Source organism: Podarcis raffonei, chromosome 5, assembly GCF_027172205.1.
Source record: "Podarcis raffonei isolate rPodRaf1 chromosome 5, rPodRaf1.pri, whole genome shotgun sequence".
NCBI classification, from domain to species: Eukaryota; Metazoa; Chordata; class Lepidosauria; order Squamata; family Lacertidae; genus Podarcis; species Podarcis raffonei.
In genome coordinates, this window is record NC_070606.1 from 48,860,130 (window position 1) to 48,883,270 (window position 23,141).

The following is a 23,141-nucleotide window of genomic DNA, read 5'->3' on the forward strand; positions in this document are numbered from 1 at the left end:
CTTGACAAATGCCAATGTATGCTGAAGTAGCTTTCAAGTGTGATGGGAGTACCCTTACAAGAGAAAATTGTTCAGATGCTCAACTGTTGCTGAAGTGCTGATACTTCCATGCAAAGGACCTCCATTGTTATTTTCCACCTGCCCGAGCTTATTTTGAAACTAAGTTGGGCAAAAAAGTCGTCAAAAAATAGGTCATGGGGGATGTGATCAGGAAAGTGTTAGCTAGTAGGTAAAAGGGACTTAATGTACACATGTGCACACCAGTCCCCACCAGTTACTATTATTAGTCAAAAGAGCTCTCCCGTCCCTCTTTATTTGTTTTAATGTCAACCCTGGGTCAAATAAAGAAATTAGAGTGTGGAAAGAATGTAAAGAACTGTCATGTGATGATAACTGCTTGTGTAAGCAAAGCCTTACAAATGGATGCTTGCGGAACCAGTCAGTACCTTTTATCTCATGGTTTGCCCATTTTGCAACCAAAACTTTAAATAACATTGCAGTTGGATTGTGACAGTTTCAAGTCATTTTGCACTTAAAGCACTTTTCTCCTCGCTTGCACCAGCTTTGTAGTTTCTAAGTTAGATATGGTGCAGCTGAGATGATTGTTGACAACTCTACCCTGAAGTGAACAGCAGCACTGGTTGCTTACGTTGTATTCTCTCTGCATTTTTTGTGTGAGTCGTCATCTGACTATGCTTTGAATACTTAGGTGGGGCCCTTCAGGCAATTCAGCTAGGTCTGGATGGAATGCATGTAAACTTGACAACTCACAGACTAATTCAAAAGCATGTGTAAGTTGGCATTTCCAAAGCCGGGATAAGGTATTGGATGAAATCTATTTTTAGAAATACGTAACAAAATGGTTTGTAAATACCGTCAGCGTTTCCCATTTATAAAGCACACAGGTTCATCAGGTTTCTACGTTATTATTTATTTCTTTTTTCCATTTAAAATATAGCACTGAAGTTCTTAACACATATAAATATCCCTACAATTTATTACCATGCTATCCAGGCATCATTACTTAAAGTGCCTAATATTGAAAACATTTCCTCCTCCCGCCGCCACAGAGTGCCTTTTAAAAAGTTTCACTTGCTGATATTGACCCTACTTCCCCTACCACAGAGTGGTGCGAAAACAATTCTTTTACAAGATATTCTTCAGACGCATCTTCTGAGCAATATACAGAAAATAGATTAAATGTTTTATCTTCTTCCTTATGCCCCCACATCGCCCCCACCTGAGTGTTTACAGTGTCCCAAGCTGCTAAGTTTATTAAAAACCAATTGGTGCAAAGCTCCTGAAATGCATGCAAGTTAAATTTCACTTAACACACACTTTAACTTAAACAGTCCGAGGACTTTAATTTTTTTCCTGTGGCTATGGTTCAGTCACGTTTTCAGGTCTATTTGTTTCTTTGGCAAGACTGGTGGCTATTTCTTCCTTAGATCCAGGTTGATTCACTTCTACTTTGATTTGCTCCTTGGCATCCTCATTACTTGCCTCCTTGGGAAGGTTCGCCATCGCAGGATCAACATCCATTTTCCCCTGTGGCAGTTGATTATTCTCAGGCAAAGGTGGCTGATGTCCGTCCCCTTCAACGGGCTCTGGGACATCATCTGCTTTCTGTTCTAGTCTTTCCAATATATTCTGAACTTTTCTTACACCGTCTCTCCTGACCTGCCGGACGTCCGCACGGCCTTCAGGGTCCACAGAGTCCAAAGCTAGCAGCAATTTGGTCAAATCTTCTTCTATTATTAGGTATTTTTTGTCATTCTGCTTGCCTTGAAAGGAATCGACAGCCTGCTCCAGGGCCTGCACTCTGTGCAGAATGGCTTCAACTTTCAAGACTCCAGGATGCTTCTGAAGCTCTTCTGAAGTCTTCTGCGGTTCAGGCTCTTGTGGGATAGGTTTTTCTTCGACAGGTGCAGCTTTAGGGGGGCAAGGAATTTTTTTATCCACATTTTCTGCTGCAGGAGGAGGTTTTTGTGAAGTTGGCTTAGCATCTGTATCTGTATGACTAACTTGAATGGGGATGAATGCAGCAGGGATTTCTGTTCCAGAGGACCCAGTCTTCTTTTCAAATTTGATATCAGGTGGTAGAGTTGGTGGCGATGCTTGTGTTGGCACTTGTGTTGCCACTTGGGGCTGCGAGGCCTGAAGAATGAGAAGAACATTTGGTGGTAAACAGGAACCAAGAAAAGAAGTAATGGGATTTCAGCTTCAAATACAATGACAACACTGAGTTCAGCATTTTCAGATGTATGACATTTAAATGTTCATTCATAGGTTGTATGTGTCTCTATATATTTTTTAATATTGACAAATCCCCCCAAAATAGACCACAGCCTGAGAAGAGACTTCTATGGATACAAAAGTTATGAAGAAAAATAACAGAACATGAATAGACAGGAACGGGGGAGAAAATTGTGTATTTTTTGTTTTGTTTTTTAAGGTGTGAAGGACAAATGTATATGAGAATCTAATAGTAAGGAACAAAATATGCGTTATTCAAAGCACTATTTTGAAACCCCCCACTTGAATTCAAGCTGTGGCTGTAACTGCAAGTTAAGAAGTGGCAGTGCATTCTATACGTGCTCCCAGTTCTTCCTTTCCAGCCTTAATCTGACCCTTCACTTTATAATTAGGTGATTTTTTAATTTGGAGGCTGCTTCTTTTGCCACACAATGACACAAAAAGTATCAGATTAAAAAAGTGCCAAGTTCTACCAATGGTTGGAAAAAGAAGGATCGGGAGCACGCTTAAGGGTTTGGAACTACAATGTAACCTGTCCAGTGCCTGATGTCAAACAGTGTCTGGTGGTGGGGGTGGTTTGCGCCAAACAGGCCCATGACCTGGAGTCTCCTCAGCACTGCCCTACAGCAGGCATACGCAAACTTGGCCCTCCAGATGTTTTGGGACTACAATTCCCATCATCCCTGACCACCGGTCCTGTTAGGTAGGGATGATGGGAGTTGTAGTCCCAAAACATCTGGAGGGCCAAGTTTGCCTATGCATGCCCTACAGGGTAAAAAGTTCAAAGGCTAGTTAACTGAATTGTAGATAAAACCAAGGAACACTCAGTAATATGTTGTTAACAGTAAGACTCTAGGTTCCTTCAACTGAGGGGAAATGGTTGCACAATACAGTGTATACTATAATTTATGGACCCCTTCTCTCACAACTAACAGGCTCTGGATAAGGAAACTATGTTAAACAGACAAAAGTTAAGATTATGGTTATAGCAGAGCCCAGATAGTTTCATTAAAAATAAAATAAAAATGGGAGCTATAATTTTTCATCTGCTACGAATACATTAGCTGATTAGTTGTGTCAATGAATGGATATTGGCTTTTAGATTACCTTGCAAATTTCTAGCATGAGTAATGCAATCCAAATATAATCAGCAGAATAAATAGTAATGGAAATCAAAGAGGGACGAGTATAAGCTCACCACACCTACCTGAGGTCTAACTGACTGTATTCTTATGGAAGTCGGAGACTGGATTCTGCCTGGTGAACTTTCACGACTGGCTGAACCTCTCTGTGACACCCTGATTGGTGACTGAGCCCGTTGTGGCCTCTGATCCAGATCATCAACCTGAATTTTGCCATAAACCGGTTGGTGAGGTTGGTAATCACTTTGCTGAGCTGGATAATGTGTCTTCTGTGTTTGATGGTGGACTTGTAATGGTTGCCTTGGAAAATTCCCCTCATGAATAACAGGGATAGGAATATATCCACGAGGGAGCTGGTGGCTTCCCGAACTGGGCCTGCCTGGTGACTGAGGGGAAAGGGTTGGTGACTCAGAAGGTGCAGGTGATGGTGACTGCTGGAGAAAAAACAAACCAAAATTGTTATTCATATTATATTATCATATTAGCCATAAGTTTGTTTTCAAAAAAAAAAAAAAAAGGTTACTGGATCTATGATATAGCCATATGGCATGGAGAGTAGGCAGATTTATACACTAGACTAGGCACCCCACAATGCCTGGAACAACAGGTTGAAGCATGCTTGGCAGCATATTTTAATCTGAAGAAAGCTCCCTCTGGACTTTTTCCCTTGCCCCAGTCTGGATGCTGGAGAAATGTGAAAACCAAATTAATTCCTTCCTTTAAATTGTTCTGTTAATTATAAATGGAAATTAATTTAAGAAAATTGAAATCTTGGAGCTGTAAAACTCATGAGTCACAGTTAGCAAAACAAATGTGAGATTGATTTAACAAGCAGCAATCCAACTTAGCAGACTCCACTGCTTTAAGGAAATGCAGAGTGAGCTTCTGTTGCTGAGTGTCTGAGGGGGCCTATCAAGAGTGGTCACATATACAAAGCTACACGGCTCTGGATATACTGCACAAGCCTAAACCAGCACCTCTAATTTATGGTTATGTTATTGTGGTCAACTAAACGCAAAACAAAACAAAATATTATGTATGGGTATCATATTAAATACAATAAAATATCAGAAGGATTTAAACCTGAAGTATTTTGAGTGGCTTTGTCCACTCTTACTTGTGCAAAAAACTGAGGGCAGCATAAAACTATAAAAGGGGTCCTTTGCCTGTGATGTCTTTTGCTGGCAGCTTCAATGTATCGCTGGCTTCTGCTGCAGCCAGAGTCAGATGCAGTGTTGGCATAGCATTGTCTATACCTTTCGAACAGTATGTTGCATTATGACTCCCTCCTGCATTTTACCAGTAGAATATCAACAACAAAACACCACTTTTTGGTTTTAAATTTAGTCAAACGTAACGAAAAGGAGATTAAAGCTTTGTAGTGATGGGCAGCTGTGCCGACAAACCCCAATTTGTTATTTCTTTATAGTTTTAAATAGAAATCATGTGTAAACATTCACAACTGAAAATCCCTTATAGTCTTATTTCAGGTTTAGGTTTTCCTTTCCTGCAGGAGAAGCTTTAAACTTAATGCAACAGGTACAGTCTCACCTTTACTCTCACAGATTTGCACTGCTTGGTCCAACTTAGTGAATGCAAGCATGTCTATAGCTTCACTTTATGGAGCTCAAAAGTGGTTCAGAGCTTACATACCAAGCAATTTAATTATATGTGAAATTCAGCTTGCAAATAATCTTCCTTTTCAATAGTATCTAGTTCTCGCTGGAAACAAGTAATCAAATGAATAGGTATTGCAATGAAATGCATCTCCTTCTAAGCTGATCAGTATGCAAGAAAATAATGATGCCTTGAATGTTTATATGTATGAAATTTCTTTTATATACATGATGCAGGGGGACGGACAGACAAGATCTGTTGACTACCACAGCATATATGTGAAGTACACATACAAAATTAGTAATATTTGGGAGAGAAGGAAGAAAAGCCAATTAAGTGTCAGCTATAACTCAACTCCACACTATAATTGAAATCCTAAACCGTGCAAATATTCTAATGCAAAACATACCACAGCAATTCTGTCAACTTACCTCGGATCTATGTGAGAGGGGTACTTGGACTGGTGCAGCTGCTGTTGTCTGTCCACAAGGTTTATCTGTTTGAGCAGCTTCTGCAAATCCCCTAGCTGGGGACTGTGAACGGACGAAGTTTCTTCTTAGAGGTGACGGGGCCCGCGCTGTGGGAGGAATGGTTTCTGCCTTGGCTCGCATGCTAGGCTGATAGCCAGGATAGTGCTGCTGTCTGTTCTCTGCACCTTCATGTATGACTGGAATGGGGATGTAACCAGCACGAAGCTTTGGGTATCCCATGTTTCCGTCTCTGACTTGGGACTGGTTTGGACTATTTTGAGATGGACCATTTGCTGATGACTGGTTTTCCTAGGCAAACAAACAGATCACACGGTACAGATTTAGGAGTTGGGATTTATACAGTTCAGAACAAGCTGTTAATAAGCAGTGTTGATCAACACACCAGAACGTTTCTTGTATGCCCATGGGAATTCCTTTGCCTAGTTGCATTCTAACTTGAAAAGGCATCTATAACTGCTAATACAATTATAAGAACTCCAGGGAATCAAGTTGGTACTAAGACAAAATATATTTCAGTCTCTCGAAAAGCTATCCTGATAGTTCAGGGTAGGTATTTTCAAACATGCATTGCGATTAACTATCAACAGCATGTTGTAAAGTTTTTTTGTTTTTTTGTTAACTATGTTTTTATTCTATTGCCTTGTTTATTAAGTTGCCTTTAGTTTATTAAGACATTACATTAACTACTGAAATATCTTAATGCAGGTTTTTGGGGGGTGGGGAGGGTGGGAGAGATATTTTAAAAGATATCAAATTTACAGCCTAATCCTGTACCTTCCAGTGGCTGATACAGAGCATGGAAAGAGTTGTGCTGGGAAACTACCACAACATGCTGCATGAGACATGCGGTGGAGACCTTGACAGATTCACCCCATGTATCTTTTTGCTAGCTGGTGAAAGGCAGCACTAGTATTCGAACCTGTGGGTCCATAGTACAGGCTGCAGCTCAGTGACAAGGCATGTGCTTTGCATGCCACAGGTTCCAGACTCAATCCCTGGCATCTCTGGGAAGAGCTGGGAAAGACTCTTACAAGAAACAAGGGAAAGCTGCTACCAGTCAGGTCACAGACAGTACTGAGTTAGATGGACCAATAATTTGATTTAGCATAAACGTTCCTGGAATAAATGCCAGGGTTCTCCCTGATCTCTCTGCCACATTCCCATCTCTTTTGAACACAGCATGTGCACAACATTAGCAACTCTTCCCTGTTCTGAAACAGCAGTTCTTGCACCTACTGCTGATTAAACACAAGAGACCAGAGCATGCTGGCATAATATGAAGGGGTCAAAAATGCCACTCTGCAGCGTGAGGGTTCAGATTCTCTTGGGCAAGTGAGACAAGGAAAGCCAAACATTCCTTTCCAGTTTCAAGGTAGGGAGGCTCAGAAGCACAGCGCAACTACTAGGAAGACCTGTCACATCCAGCACCAAAACATGTCTCAGCCTTTCCCTCTAGCTCTGGAAAGGAAGCCTAGAGACTGCAGCAGCAGCAAAATGGTACACCGCTCAGCTCCAAGTGCAGAGCTGATGAACGCTGCGGGAATCATCTCTGCAGTTACTCTCTGCAGAGGAGGTAATCTCTGCCTCCTCCTTTCCAGCTCTGAATTTGGAGAGAGAGGGGCAGGAGATTGCCCCAGATTTCATGCAGAGGCACAGTGCAAAGTCAGGCATAAGGAGAGGGCCAAGGTCTTGGCAACCATCATTTTAGGCTTGGCCTTCTAAGGCCAGCCAAAACTGTAGAGCCCTTGGAACAGGTTTCCTGCTCTGTCAGGGCTGGAGTCTCTAAGTCCAATCCCATGATCCACACAGCATGGGTAGCAGCATGTACAGAACAGAAGAGGTAGGGTTACCATTTATTAGGCCAACTTCTATAGTGATTTTCATGAATGCAAGATTCAGTTACATAAACACTCTTCAGGCATTTCACAAAGGGTTTTGTAGAAGGGAACATAAGCTTTGGTTTCAAAGCAATTGGCCCTAGACAAGAAGGCAATTGTCCACATTGGCTGATGTGCTGTGATTTCATGGACTGTTCACAAATGTTCTGTTGGCAAAAACTCAGCCAGCGGAGCAGAGCAGGGCAGCATAGCTCACAGTGGCTTCCTAATGCACATGTCACTGAGGGGGAAGGGGAGGTGTCAGGGACTTCAGCGCAGTGTGGGCACAGCAGCAATTCTGATGCTACTGCAACTGTGCCCACACCTTGCTAACCTGCCCACCACCTCTCAGCTATTGGCAGCGACCTCCACACTGGGAATCCAAGTGAGCAATTCCACCCCTCTAGCCACTACTGCTTAGGAGTGAATCAGACCACACCTGGCGTACTGTGTCCAGTTCTGGGCACCCCAATTTAAGGAGGATACTGGCAAGCTGTGCATGATGAAAAAAGGGTCTGGAAACCAAACCTTGTGAGGATACTTTAGTTGAGATTCTTGCATTGCAGGGGGTTGGACTAGAGAACCCTCAGGGTCACTCCCAACTCTACTGTTCTAGGATTCCCAGAAACTGTGCGCTGAGATAGAAGCCAGAAACAAGGGATCTAGAATACTAAACGCTGTGAAGCTAAGTCAGAAGGAGGCTGGAAAGCAGGCCCTGATCAGATGACCCCTGTGGATGCTATTACAGCTGCTTTCCAGGTTTTCTTAAAGTGAAAATACTTAGGATTTGCAAATGCTTGGAGTGTGTGCACACACATGTATGTGTATGTATTAATTTGCAAATATTCGTTTCAATAAATTGAAGCCAGAGTTGTAACAATCATTTGTACTTAAGGGTCAGTTTTTAATTCTTGTAAACTGAGGGGCAAGTTTGCATCAAATGCTTAATCTTCTGGACATCTGAAAAACGCAGTTTCATTTAAACCCTGTAAAGGTTTCGGTGTCATCCTTGGTAAGTGTCCTCATCGTGTATTTACAAATAATGGCTGACAACACCATTCCTTCTCCACAACAAAATTGGTAGCAGCACAGAAATATTCAAAACGCATAAGTTAACAGGGAACAATGCAGAGACGTTGCCAGTATTGTTCTTTTTATTGCTATTTAAAGAATGTTATTGATGGTGGATACAGATGGATATACTGAATATCAAGCAAGGGTTTATCAGCCGCAATAATGTGAGAGTGAAAGTGTGGGGGAAAGGCGAAAGGAAGTACAAGTAGGAAGATCAAAAGAAAAACCATTCAGAGAGAATGGAAGATAAAAGCTTGGAGTATGCTTGTAATGCGATACTAAGACACTACACAGGATGGAAGTGGAACTTTGTACAAGAAATCCCCCTGGACCTCTAATGAAGCTCTTCCTGCAGTGGTCTTTCTATTTTGGGCTCACATTCTAGATGAATCTCCAAGTGTGAGATCAGATAACAAGTACTGCTGTTGCTCACAGGGTAGATAGCATTGAATAAGGGACAAACTACAGTGGTACCTCGGGTTACATACGCTTCAGGTTACAGACTCCGCTAACCTAGAAATATTACCTCGGGTTAAGAACTTTGCTTCAGGGTGAGAACAGAAATCGTGCTCCGGCGGCGCAGCAGCAGCAGGAGGCCCCATTAGCTTCAGGTTAAGAACAGTTTCAGGTTAAGAACGGACCTCCAGAACGAATTAAGTATTTAACCCGAGGTACCACTGTACACGTGTCTCACAGGGTCTCCCCACCCCACACCCCACCTAGGTCAGGCTCCAGATGGCAAGTATGGCAAGTAGCTGTGAAGATGACATGGAGGAAGGTTCACAGCCCTTCAGTTATATATTTGTGCTTTAAATTGCATTTTTACTTCATTTTACGCATAACTGGAGCAGGCCTGAATGTATAGAGAGAAGTCTCCCACAAGCACACAGAATCTGAGCCTATCTGAAGGCTTTTAGAAAATGAGATTGATAAACTTCAGATATTAATTCCAGAAAATGAGAATAAATTAGGAAAAGAGACATACGAGTGGATAGTTACTACCCACAAAAGCTATCCCTCTTCCTGCTCACACAGACCTATAGTCATCAGTGCATTGAAAGCTTAACAAGTGGAAGCGTCACCTCTCTTTCAGCCAATAAGACTTTCTGTGTTTATCATATCTGGAAGCAATTCTTATTTGCCGTCAGTTATCAGGCAAGAGCTATTCACCTATTTGACCTTCAAGGGCTAATTGTTTTGCAATAAAAAAAGAAAAACATGTGTTACCAAAGTATTTATAATACTGAAATGTTTTACGATATTTAGAACCAGTCATTTCATTTTCTTTGCTGTTTTAACTCTTTCTATATAATTTAATTATAACTGAATTTTTTGGTGGTTTGCATTTACTATACCGTCTACATGTTCATTTCTGAAACAAAAGGTAGTACAGATAAATAGAAGCAATATGCAGTTATTTCTCCATAGCTTTTGCTATGATTGTCTAATAGGCTTGGGAAAGTTTTCTTAAGATCTCAGAGAGGTGTACAAACTAGGAAAATTAGTATGTTCTATATTCTTATTTGCTTATTGGTCTTGTATTTTATTATTATTGTTTCTGCATTGCACTGAATTTTGTTTTTGTTTCTTACCCATGCTGCTAATCTAAGTGAGTAAAAGAGCAGAAAACTAATGTTTATTTCATAAAATCTATATACTGCTTGATTGTAGAAAACCCTCAAAGCAGTTTAATATTAACAACAAAGTTGACATGAACATGAATTGTTCTCACCCTGGGCCAGCAAGGGGATACTGTAGATAGGTATGCAAATTAGGGATCGAAAGTGACGTTCAGTGATTGGGTAGTTCTAGAAAATTGTTACAGTTACGTTGTACTGGAGCTCTATATAAGCAGACTGACTGAACCCTTCAGTTCAGTTGTGTTCTGGCCTGTGAATAAACAAGAGCTGTTTGAAGAATCGCTGTGTCGTCTGATATGTTCACCCACAACCTAACATGAAATATGCCTAGTTCCAGAGAAGCACAGTTAGTAAAGGGGAGGGAATGCAACTTGTTCTGCAAAGGAGAGACCCTCGTTCATTGCAAGTGGAAGGGGTCTAAGAGTCACAATCTGCAATTCAGAGAGAAGAGTTCTTTCACTTGGAGAGAAGCTTCCTAATTCTGAGCTGCCTGTAGCAGCCTTTACAGCCAAATCTGGCCTTAGATGCACCTTCATTCTGCTGTCCATGTTGCGGGAGGAGGAATTAAAATATATTTTGGGATTTTCTGGTGCAAGTCTCAGTCTACTGAAACGTTATTGTGGAGAAGAGAAGGAAGAAGGGACATTTTAAGTTATCATACCTTGGGTTTATCACAAAAACTGGATTTTTGTGTTCTTTCAGCACCAGGCATGGATCTTTTTTTATTTTCCCTGGACTTTCAGGCACAACTGTAGCCTCCAGTGATTGTTTCCATCTGGATTTTCAGTTCTTGATACCATTTATGCACTGTATATTTATAATTACTGCGTCAGCTTTACTTGTATTCTAATTATTATGCAAATCTCCCTGTGATTTTTTACCTAAGAGTAAGATAAAACTATCTTAAATAAATCAAATGCAAAAATATCAAAAGGGTCTAAAACTAGATCTGCTAAAGCCAAGTGATCTAGAATGAATACGAATGGCCCAAGCATCTTATCTCTGCTTTGCTTCACCAGTGCACTGAAGGGAGCGAGATTCTTAAATTACTAGGCACATGAGTGAGGAATGCAGACACACCTTAAACAATTCCCTAAGTACTGAGGTTAAGTACCAGCTACACTTGCAATACATTAAGAAGCATTATATGATATCCAATCAACGGCTTTACACAAATCACTCTGTAGGGCATTACATGACCGGGCATGCTTTGACCAGAAAGACAACTGCTACAGCAACATAAAAGAAGATATAAACCCAGTTCAAGGCTTTGCCTCCAACCCATGGAGGAACAGGGCTGTGCATGCTTGCTCTGCCTCCATTGCACCTGACCGCTTCATCCCCAACCTTCACATTTTTGAGCAGAACTCAGTTTCATTCACTTAGAATACTCAATGAGAATGGAAGCCTTGGCCACATAAGGTTTCCATTCCCATGTATACTTCTAAGCATGTTTGGCTGAACCAGTGAAGGCTTCCCCTTCCAACCTTCCTGCTTCAAGAATGAAGAAGAATGAAGGCCAGGGATGGAGCCAACAGGGCAGGGACACTGAAGGTGGGGTCAATGCGTACAGCCTGCTTCTCCCTCCATAAGTGTTCTGAAAGTGTGCATAGGCTACACAGTAAGGTTTGGGAAATGGTAGGCCTGCAGGCTCAAGCCAGCCCCTCCTCCTTGTTCGGAGGTGCAGGATAGAGAGGGGTGTGCGAAGATAATTATGTTCCTTGTATATTTTTCTTCCTCTCTTGACTTTCAAAACCACCGTGGGCTTTATTAGCCTTGCACTCTTCTGTCTCCCTCCCATTTGTTTTTCCTGAACTGAAACAGGCGGGAAAAGGAAAAAGTTAGAAAAACAGAACTGAGCACATGGAAGATATATCTCTCTCTTTCTCTCATGCCCTTTTGATAGCTACCCGCAAACACACAAATACCACTTTTGCTTTTCCAAGCTGGCAGGAAGATTGGCCATATACAAAGGCAAGAAGGAGACAGAAGAGTGCATTTCAAGGAGGTCTCTACACCACCTTCTCTTGTGTGTGTGACTCTTACCCACTGCCCTTCCTCGCTATTACACATAGGGAGAAGGAGGGGTCAGAGGTCATTGTTACCAGCAGGCCACTTGTGGAAGGAGCTTGCTCCCACTCAGCAGAGAGGCCTGCTGGAAATATTATTTATAAACCAGGGAAGAGACAGCCAAATCGTGCTAGAAGATTTACTTGAGGGGAATTACAAGAACTGTTTTGTCTAAAGGATATGGCTACTATTGAGAGGTTACCAAAAGGATAAATGAAGGAGGAGCAGTCAGCGCAAAATTTTGCAACTGGGAAAGAAAAATGGTCTGCTGCTACATCCTTCTTATGACTTCCCAGGAAGAAGGCACAGTCAGAAAGCATCTCAGCCATACTCACTTCCACACCATACATTGAAAGCACATGGAACATTGGGAAACTATAGTTCATTAAGGTTGCTGGGACTACAGTTCCCAAGATCCTTAAGAGGAAGCAATGTGCTTTAAAAATATAGTGTGGATGTGACCTAAGCCAGACCCTTCAACAACAACAACAACAACATAATAGGTAAAGACAACAATATTTACACACCTGCAGTTTGTTCAGGTTAGAGAATGCCTTTATTTCCTCAAGAGGATTTGGCAAGCATTTCTCCACAGCAGAGTGGAAGTTAGTTCTACTGGTGAAACAAATCTTGCTCAGTTTTCATGCATTCCTTATGTAGGCTAATGCTCCTATGATCTAGCTGTATCTTGAAATTTACAAGGAAGAAGAAGAAGAGGAGGAGGAGGAGGAGTTTGGATTTGATATCCCGCTTTATCACTACCCGAAGGAGTCTCAAAGCGGCTAACATTCTCCTTCCCCTTCCTCCCTCACAACAAACACTCTGTGAGGTGAGTGAGGCTGAGAGACTTCGAAGAAGTATGACTAGCCCAAGGTCACCCAGCAGCTGCATGTGGAGGAGCAGAGACATGAACCTGGTTCACCAGATTACAAGTCTACTACTCTTAACCACTACACCACACTGGCTCTAGTGTAGAAAAGCTGCAATAGATGCAATGGTATGAGATTGTCATGATTTTTCATTTGAGAGCATGTGCAAGAGGAAGAAGAGCTATGTTTACTCAAAAATATGTAACACAATCTTAATTTGAGGGTGTACCTACAGTAGCCTCTTTTGCAGGTCTTCATGATCTGTTTTGTCCAAGTTTGCTGGTGCTCTCTTAGTGCATTTTCCGTTTACACTAGAACTATGAGCTGCATTTAACACAGCACAACCCTGTGCACATTTAAAAAGATGCAAGTTCCCCTTTGTCTAATGGAGCTTATTCCTAGGTGACTGTGCAAGGGATTGTGGCTCAAGTCAGTTAACAGTGTATGACAGGTGGTGGGGCAATTGCCAGCATGAGTAGAATTATGGTAAAACTTTATAATGCAGCACTGTCAAGAACAGAATGAGTGCATGCTATTCAGTACAAGCTATTCAGATAGAAATTTGACCTGAAAACATACAGCTAGCACAAACATACCTCTAAAGTTGTAATATTTCTGATCCCTCTCTTCCCAACACTCTACCAGCCTCTGGACCCATTTTGATTCCACCCCATTGCCTCATGTGCTAAACATGTGCATTTTTCTGGCTAGTATTTTGTCTCTATAAACAAATGGGTCAGAGCAAAAGAACAGGTGGAAGAGGATAAGCGCATTGAACTATCAGGTGATCCAGAAGCAGGAATAAAGATGGAATCACCACCTGCTTCCTTCTACCATCCTCTCACAAAGACAGTAGCTAATTGACTCATTTAAACTTGGGTTTGGTGGTGGTGAGGTTTGCTTTTGGTCTCTTTCGTCCTTGCCAGGTTACTATGCTCTCATTTATCATAGTTATATAGAAGCACTTTACACCGATAGAACTTTAAACACCTAACAGACTATTATTTCCATTTCATTTACCTAATATGATCAAGACACTTCTGGTCTCCTGAGTCCAAGTACAATATAACCACCTTTTTTCCAAGCAGATATGTGCTTGATTTCTATTGTCTCAATCCTCACGTTTTAGTGCTGGCATATACAAGATCCAGGGTTCATTAGTGTTTGCCAATAATACTTCCAAAAAGCCAAGCTGACTCATTTTTCAAATTAGTTCATATTTATTTATCTCTGTTGGTTCATCATGCAGTGTATTTATGCACCTGTCTACTTTTGATATCTAAATCAATTTTATATCATGATTTATACTTAATGCTAATTAAGTGGGCTTTGTAGTTGTTTCCTGAAGCAGTGTCTGGTAAACATGCTGGCAAGAAAAGAAAGTACCTGAGGCAATTCAGAAACTGCACGAATCTAGTGATACAGTTTTCTTTCTTGGTTTTTAATAATAGAAAATAAACTATTTGCCTGTGTATCAAGATGGGCCTTCGTTGGCAACAATGCCCTAGCTTCCTTAGAGCATACAAAACCATTCACCCTACATGCCTATAAATGGATGCTAGGCTCAGGCTCCATCAGAAGGTGATGAAATAAATGCTGCATAAATTGAACTTGCATCATCGCTTCATCTCACCAAACTAAAAGCAAGCAGTACAAATAGCTTTTCCTTGGAGAAGAGGAAGACAGAGTTTCCAGCAAGTTATTTGCTACAGCACGAATGTGCCTCAGAGGCAGAGCAGTGAACCTGTACATGATTTTAATGCTCAGTGGGCCAAAATAAGGATACTGCAATGCACAATGCAAAATAAACACACAGAAATGTAGGCAAACCTATGTAGATTTCCAAGTGTAAATCATAGGTCCACAAGAGTTGCTAAATGGAAGGGGGATCAGGGTCCTTCACCGCTGGCTTAAGCTGGAGACAGAATTATTACAGAAGAGGGGTAGAAGTAGAAAAGGTAGCTTAGAAGCTGGGCAGGAGCACTATTTCATAAGTGAAAGAAATGTGGTAGAAAATCATTTGCTAAAAATCAGGAGGCTCTTCTTATAGTATTTATACAATTAGACAATATTATATACCAATAAAACATTCTTGTTTATCAGTTGGTTGTACCAACCCTCTTCAGCCTACAGACAGACGGTTTAAGCTCTCCTTAATGATGACCTAAAAGTAACATGGACAGGTACAGTATAGGTAACACTCATATTTGTCCCAAGCATGAAGCTGGTATATAAACAGAAATGGGGACAAGTGTGGCATGCTTTAAGGCTCAAAAGGCAGGACCTCAAGGGAGTAAAAAGTCAAATAATGATTTGGAAGATGTGCCATTTGCTCCCTAGGAGTGTTCACCAAGATGGCAAGCTGGGAGCCACTTCCTTGCTCATTCAAATATGCATACATGTGTATGTGCGTGCATACACACAAACACACACACTTGCCAGTTTAAGAAGACCACGTTTGTGGCTTAGAAATAAAATTTGAAAATGCTTCCCATAGGCATCTGGTTGGCCACTATGTGAACTGGAAGCTGGGCGAGATGGCTCATTGGTCAGATCCATCAGTAAAAATTTATTATTTTACTTGGTCGGCTCTACTGGGTCAGTAAATTTGACCCAAAAGAAAAACGGCTCAACAAAATCTCTTTCCTATCTTGTTTCAGACTTAAACACTCAAGATGGCAAGTGAGGAGGTTATATATTTCAAAATTAGTCATGAAGCAATCTAGAATGAAGTAGCATCCATCTGCCCATCTTATTATGTACATACAGTCTGTCTGTCTAACTTTGGCCCTAACAGCAGCCATGTTTGGAAGATCTGAGGCCACTTTACTGGCATGTGAAATTACTCCTAGCTCTGCTATTTTAAAGCATGAAATCACAATGCCAATCAAGGTTACCAGTTGCAAACAACATAATTTGAATGTGTGCAACATACTGGCAAATTCCAAAAACTATATTAGGCCATTGTCATATCTTTGGCTTATACTAATGCCTACTCTGTTGACAAATTAACAGCACACCTTTAAATCAACACATTTAAATAATAATAATCAAGCCTAGGGAGAAAACCCTTATTTTTATTTTAGCTGGCATATTTACCAACTTTCCTCTCCTATGAAACATTATTTCCTAGTCAGTGCTTCAAATGCTGCAATCATTTTTGCTACTTCTAAAAAGTGTATAAATATTTATTCTAACCTGGTAAGAAGAAAAATACTTTTAACTACCACTTGTTTATCTACCATGAAACCAATCATAAGCTACATAAGCAAATTCCATTAAAATCAGTGGGATATAATAAGATTTCAAGTGTTCTTATGATTGTATACTACTACTGCATTAGTACAGTAGTAGTATTCCTAACACTGCAAATGCTACTTTTATTTATAGCTCACGTACAGCAACATTTCCCATTATTGCAAGAGAGTAAAAAGCATCTTATAACTACTGAAGCATTTTTAAAATAAAAATTTCACTCGACGTTTCCTAACATTTTGGTCTATAACTGAAACACTGTTTTTAGAGAAATAGCAAAACCACTTTAAAAACCACCAACTATTTCTGTTCACAAGCCTTTATTTTTTCAGTGCAAAAATATCCAAGTTGGCCTAGTACACTGCTAGTCTAATTAAAGTGCTAGTCTAATTAAACTGATATGGCTATGCACTTTGAATATCATCCACAATCTAGCATCTTGGCTTCTTAAATCATACTATGGGAATTAAGTTTCTCCTTCCTGTTTTCCAATTGTGTACCCCTGCAAAAGCAAGGGGACCTTTCCATTTGTAGTATTAAATGCATATAGCACACTCAAAGAGGGCTGAGAATCTCAACACATGAAAGATTTATTCACACATTTCATAAAGCTATGGAAAGGCTGCTCAAATGGCCATCCTACTACGGCAGTGGATGGCTGCACGAAGCTTTTGGAACCTGTAGAAGGAGCTTATGAGGTGGATCACCCCATTATTATGAAGAGTCTCCATGCCAGCACTAACTGCTGACAGGAATGTGCAGTGCTGCCATGGAGATTCTTCACATGCTAGGGTCAACCCAGGTGGTTAGCTGTTCCTACACATTACAGATGCCACCTGGGGCGGCGGCTGTGCAGCAACATTTTCAACCAGCTTTTACATAGCAGCAGTTCATTGGCCCCCAGTAAATGATACTTCAGTAGGCGAGAAATGCTGTACACCATGTCTCCACTTGTTACACAGTTTAATTTGACATAAGTATGTTTAATCCCCATCATGGAAAGGGGAATATTTTGTTTCCTTTTCAAGCAATATATTTTGAGTTCTCAGCTGCAACCCGTTAACAGTGAATGATTACGATATTAATCAATCTGAAATTCACAAAATAAAAGAGAGGCATTAGACATTCACCAAAATTGTGGCTAGGGCATGGCCATCCAGGGTTTTACAGTTTTTGGGTGGAACCTGACTATGCTGAATCAGTGTACCCAATTCCTGCATGACATACTGCAGGATGAGAGAAATCTTATTGGCTGCACAAAGACCTAAACCACTTTCTTTTGGAAGGTACCGATTACCCAAAAGGTGCAAAGTACCAAATCTTTTGGGTACAAAATTCCTAGGTGGACATGGCTTTTTTTTGTTTCCAGCTTCAAACTAACCTGTATTGAGCGTCATGCGATATGTCTGAATGAGAAAATCCATAAATTACTTTTCTTCTACGTGCTAAAATATTGGCTTGTATTTAAGAACTTCAAATTCCATCATTACGTATACTGTATTAAGTTCAAACATATGCAGTCTGTCTCCATGTTAAATCAGTTTGTTTCCACAGGCTGTGCCTCACTGACTGATTCATGGTGAATCAAAATTGTAGGGTATTTTCTAATGAGGCAGAGCCCTGAAATTGGATCCAAATGTAGTCCAAGACATTCTGCTGCCTTGGCTGGGGGGGGGGGGAGAACAGTTGTACATCACTCTTCTCATTTTGTATGCCCTTATGTATAAGATACTTCCAGTCAATTATAAGATGGGGGGGGGGGAGAAATGAAGAATCTAGTTTTCTTATGTCCATAATAAATCAGGATTGATTTATCGTGTACAGATTATGTGTACTTCTCATTTTTATTTATCCTTCTATTTACAATGCATTTGTAGAAATGGAGAAATTTTTGAAAAAAAATACAGTAGCGGAAATATATCTGCTTCTCATCACTGCTTTCAGACCACTAGAAGGCTGAAATCTGACGCATACATAGTACTCGTCTCTTCCTAGAAAAAAGGAAAACTGTACCCCAGCATGATCAAGATCATTTCAGGCCATTTAGAAAGCTGATATTTGGCACGATATAGCCCATTACTAGGAAAAAATGTATAGGCAATATTTTTATATCTATCCATCAAAACAGGATATAATCAACAATTAGGCCAGGATACAAGCACAGAGAAAGATGCTGGCCTATGAATTGGGGGAGGAGGTCCTTTCAACAAGAACTGGAATTGTGCATCTATGAATGCAAAATATAAACTTCAAATACTAGTATGAGATAAGCTTAAAAAGTGACAAGGCAGATTTTTGCAGTTAGCACTAGTTTCCTTTAAAAAAATAACCATGTAGGGTTAAGGAAATTGTACCACATATATATTCAGTATTCATTTATAAGGAGTGTGTCTACTAAAACCATTCCTCTGTGCCATGAGGAATTCTAACTCTCCTCCTTAACTTGTATATTTAAACGTATTTGTAAACCACACAAAGAAATTAGTTATATGGATGGTATACAAATGTAATAAATGTATACAATGAAACTTTACCTGAAGCTGAATATAAGTTAACTAAGGAAGGTTTTCCTTCACTCTAGTGTCATTTGGTAATGTACATAGACCTCCCCTCGCCAAGGGCATTTACAAAGTGGAGTTATCAGCTGTAGCCCTATCTGCAGAGGTTCGACCTGACCACAAGAATCCATGCCCTGGTCCAGGATTGAGTACTTTTAACTCGCTCTACATGGAGCTGCTTTTAAAGATTGCTGCTGCTAAAATCCTGACGGGTGCTTGACAGTGAGCTTCCAGGCCCAATTTAAGGTGCTGGTTTTAATCATTAATATCCTAAACAGTTTGGGTCCAAGCTATTTGAGGGATGAGATGCACACATATTGTCCCTCCTTCCTTGCCTGCCACCTAAATTGGTGAGGTTGTCATGTACAATAGGGCTTTTTGTGGTGGTCCCATGTGCAGAGCTCATCTGAGTCCCGGGCAGGAGTCCCAAGTTGGCTAGGAGGCCCAGGGCATTTCTGACACAACAGCATAAGTCTGGCAGGCTCCTAGCAGGAGCCCTGCGCTGGCTTAGCCCTCCAAGGCCCAGGGCAAGTGCCCCCTCCTCGCATGCGCCTGGTTCCATGTCTCTAGAACTTCATACATGTTGACATTTGGAAGTCCAGCACACTCCACTCTTTTTGAAAAGCTGAGGAGTCCTCTGTTTCTTGCAAGTTTTAGCTAGGCAATGTTATTCAGCTATGGGGATCTTTTACAAATTTTTAAATGAACTAATTATATAATTTGTTATTTGAATTGTTCTTCAAAGAGAGCTATTTTACTCTGGTTTAGCCTTCAAGGATATAATATTTTTAATCAAAAAGGCTGTTATAAATGTTTGCTTTAAAAATCCCAATTAATTTAAAAGAAACTACAGTAATTGTAAAATGGTTTGAGTGTTAGTTTTCACTTTAATGTGGCTGTTAGTTTTAAGCCCTCACATCACTGGCACTGCACAACTTTTTAATAGTAAAGCTGGAAGCTGCTTCCAGAACATCAAGAACTCTCTCTGACAGCTGAAGCAATGAAGTTTTCAGGACAAAAGCCAAGTACATTGTTCAGTAGAGATCACTCAAATCTATTTGACTGGCACTTTGGAGCTTTGCTCCGGCATGCTCAACAAGATCCCCAAAACTAAGCAAGTTGTACTTCTGACTATTGTGAATATGACTTCTCCAAGAGATATGACACATACCAATGTATGCCAATCACTGTTTTACTCTCTAAAACAAGCATATGGAAAAAAAAACCCTGCAAGTGAATAGGAGGAAAACCCAGCAATTGTTTCCACTATGGTATTAACTTGCTAGTTCAGACAAGTCATTTGGTCATTGCATAACCAACAGATTAATGGCAATGGAACAAAAACATTGGTTTTTTACATAATCTTACACATCTCAGGATGAATACGACAGAACCTCAGAGGGGAAAGTTTTGGTTTTTCTAAAGTGCATCCTTCTGCGGCTGTCAGGACATGTCTCTGTCTACTGATACTGCCAGATTTGGGACTCTTTCCATGATCAAGCCTTTTTAAAATAAATAATAATAATAATAAAGGAAAAGAAAAGGGGGAGGGAAAAAAATGGAAATTCCCTATACAAGGGATTTTAAAATAACTGCTGTTCAGTAATTGAGGCGCACACCCCGGCGAAGTATATCAAAAGTTTTAACAGGCCGAGTTAGCCAACTTTAAATAAACACTGCGAGGACCGAGGTATCAAATGATTTAACGCACAAAAAAAGGACTGCAGTGCGTCAGAGACAAAAGCCAACTCCTGGCCTCACTGCATTGCCATCTACTGGGGGGGGGGGAGAGAGAGAGGACAGGCTTTTCCTGGCACTGCCCCCACCCGCATTGCATTGCTCACGGAGCCTCGGGGAAGCGCGCCGCCGCTGTCCTTCAAGCGGTGCCATCCGGAGTTGCAGCTGAGCAAGGCTCCCCGGCGCCCTTCAGTTGCCTGCGGCTCCCCGGCCGGTCTCACCCCCCTCCCGTCCCACCAACTCCCAATTCCACCGCCAAGAAAGAGCTGAGGGCCCCGAACAACATTCTTCCTGAGTCACCACAGCAGAACGAGACACACAGAGTCACGCACACAACGCAGGCCGCCCTGCGCCACGTTCCGTGGAGAGGAAGGACTCCCCCCCCCAATAAACGCCCCAGTCTGAGACCAAGAAGCGCCCCCTCTCCCGGTGCCTGAGAGAGGCGTCCCACTCCCCCCCCCCACTACACAGAAGCCACCTATACGCCAACCAGGACGGTTCTACCAAGTCCCAAGGAGTGTCCCCCACCCTCTCCAAGGAAAAAACTCGAGGCGCCAAAGGTCTCGCGCGCAACCCCCTTCTCCGTGCGCGCACCCTTCGCCCCTCAGGTTTAACTCCGATAAAGCCCCCTGCCCTGAATGGGGTGGGGGGTGCGCCTCTCCCTCTCCGCCCGACCCCCCTCGCCAAACTCTTCCCAAGTTCCTGTGCGCAAAAAGAAGAAAAGAGAACCGGGCGGCACCTTGGGCAGCGGGTCCCCCCTAAGTCTCGGGTCGTTCCAAGTGGTGGTGCGGCTGTTGTGATCCACGAAGAAAGGCCAGCCGGTCTGCGGGTCCACCTTTACCTCCCAGCCCGGAGGCAGGGGCTCGCGTTCGCCCGCGCCGGCCTCCAGGTGGACCATGGCGGGGGGCTGAGCGGCCGCGCTCATGCTGCTGCTGCTGCGCGCCGGACGGAGAGCGAGCGCGAAAGAGACGCGAAGCGCCGGAGAGCGAGCGAGGAGCAGCGCAGGCGCCCGCTGGGCCACGCGCTGGAGAGTCAAGCGAGGCGGCCCCGGCCGGCTGGGCACCTTTATCGCTCGATGCCGAGGAGGGAGGGGACAGCGAAGGGGGTGGAAGTGTCTGGAAATAGCCGCTCCGAGCCAAACAGGAGGAGGAGGAGGAGGAGGAGGAGAGACGCAGGGCAGCTGCCCCGCTGGAAACTTCTGGGCGCCTCTCGCGCCTTCGGGTAGCCGGGCCAAGAGCTCCTCCTGGAGTCGCTCTCCCTCGCTGCTGCTGCTGCTGCTGCTGTCATTGCGCTATTCCTTGCCAAGGCGAGCGGCCGGCTTCGCTCCGCCTGCTGGGCGGCGGTTTCGGGCAACGCTCGCTTGAGCATGCTGATTCATTTAATTGGGCCCCTTCCGAGGTTGGAAGCAGGTCGTCCAAGGCATTGCGCGCGCGCGCGCCCGTCGTAGGGTTGAAACTCCCGAGTTGCTTCAGTGATCCGGAGTAACTAACCACGCGTTTGTTCCTGAACAGGCACGGAAAGGCTGCCCCCTTGCTGTGCTTTATCAACACATCCTGAAAGGTATGGCAGGGTGGCCAAGAGATCCTAACGCGCAACAAGTGCGCTCCTAGTTTTATGCTGCAATGCCAAGCACATTTTCTTAAGGTATCCGCTTCAAGCGCCAGACCTTTCGGTTCTTACTCTGTGGCGCTTTCAAGGCGCACATTTATTTACAGCCGTTGTCTCTCGATCATCCTCGGGGCAGCCTGGGAGGTAGGTCGCTGAGCACGGGTCTTACCCAGCAAGGCAATGTTTATGTTCCTGCATTGCGAAAAGTTCATAAATCCATGTCACGCAGCACACTCCATATTGCCTGGCCCAGATTTTGGGCAAGGAGCCATGATGGCTCTGACTCAGGAAAACAGCTGCAGCTCTTTAGTGAAGACCATGCCTTTCCTGTCTGCTTTAGTGAGAAAGCATGCTTGATTCCATCTCTAGAACAAACAAGCTACTTTCCCTCCCACACCCCAAGACTAGCTAGCAATATGAGAATGCTGACATCATAAATCCAATTAACTAATGGTAGTGGTTTCCCATTAGAACCACCGGATGTTCGTTTCCAGGCAACCTTGGCCCTACATTCTAGACCAGGGATAAATAGAACAATTAGTTTCCATAACATTTTACATAATCACACATACTGACAATGAACTTCAGAAAGTACAATAAATACCTCGGATTGTTTACCTGGCCAGATACATTGAAGAGATGTAGAAACCCTGCAGTCTGGCTGTACAACAAAGGAATTTGGGAGGTGGAGAAATATAACATCTGAAAGTGAAAAATAATGATGAGCTTCACAACTTGGCATGGTCAGCTGCAAACTCAAGAGAACAAATAAATGTTGACTAGCTGTATAGCAGAGGCTGGGATGTTTTTCAGCCCAAGAACTCAGGGGCCTCATTCAACCTGGTTAAGATCAGCACTGGACTCATAAACAAACTGGCAAGCAGTGCAGCTGGAGGAATAGAGGTTATATGTTTGGCATACTTTACAGTGCTTTACAGCAACCCCAT

At 42.4% G+C, this 23,141-nt stretch overlaps 1 protein-coding gene across 3 annotated transcripts; it reads right to left on the minus strand.

Moving 5' to 3' along the window:
- Positions 1-910: 910 nt before the first annotated feature.
- On the minus strand, positions 911-21,893 carry BAG3 (BAG cochaperone 3). Of its 3 annotated transcripts, none has more exons than XM_053389040.1 (4): positions 21,326-21,893; positions 5,447-5,794; positions 3,464-3,829; positions 911-2,157 (listed from the first exon to the last, which is right to left on the minus strand). In XM_053389040.1, the coding sequence occupies exons 1-4, from the start codon at positions 21,509-21,511 to the stop codon at positions 1,381-1,383; spliced, it is 1,677 nt and encodes a 558-aa protein (XP_053245015.1). In that variant the 5' UTR covers positions 21,512-21,893; the 3' UTR covers positions 911-1,380. The 3 variants fall into 3 exon arrangements, with proteins under 3 accessions (XP_053245015.1, XP_053245016.1, XP_053245014.1); XM_053389041.1 differs by having other exon boundaries at positions 911-2,141; positions 3,460-3,832; XM_053389039.1 differs by having other exon boundaries at positions 3,464-3,832; positions 21,326-21,885.
- Between the last annotated feature and the right edge of the window lie 1,248 nt (positions 21,894-23,141).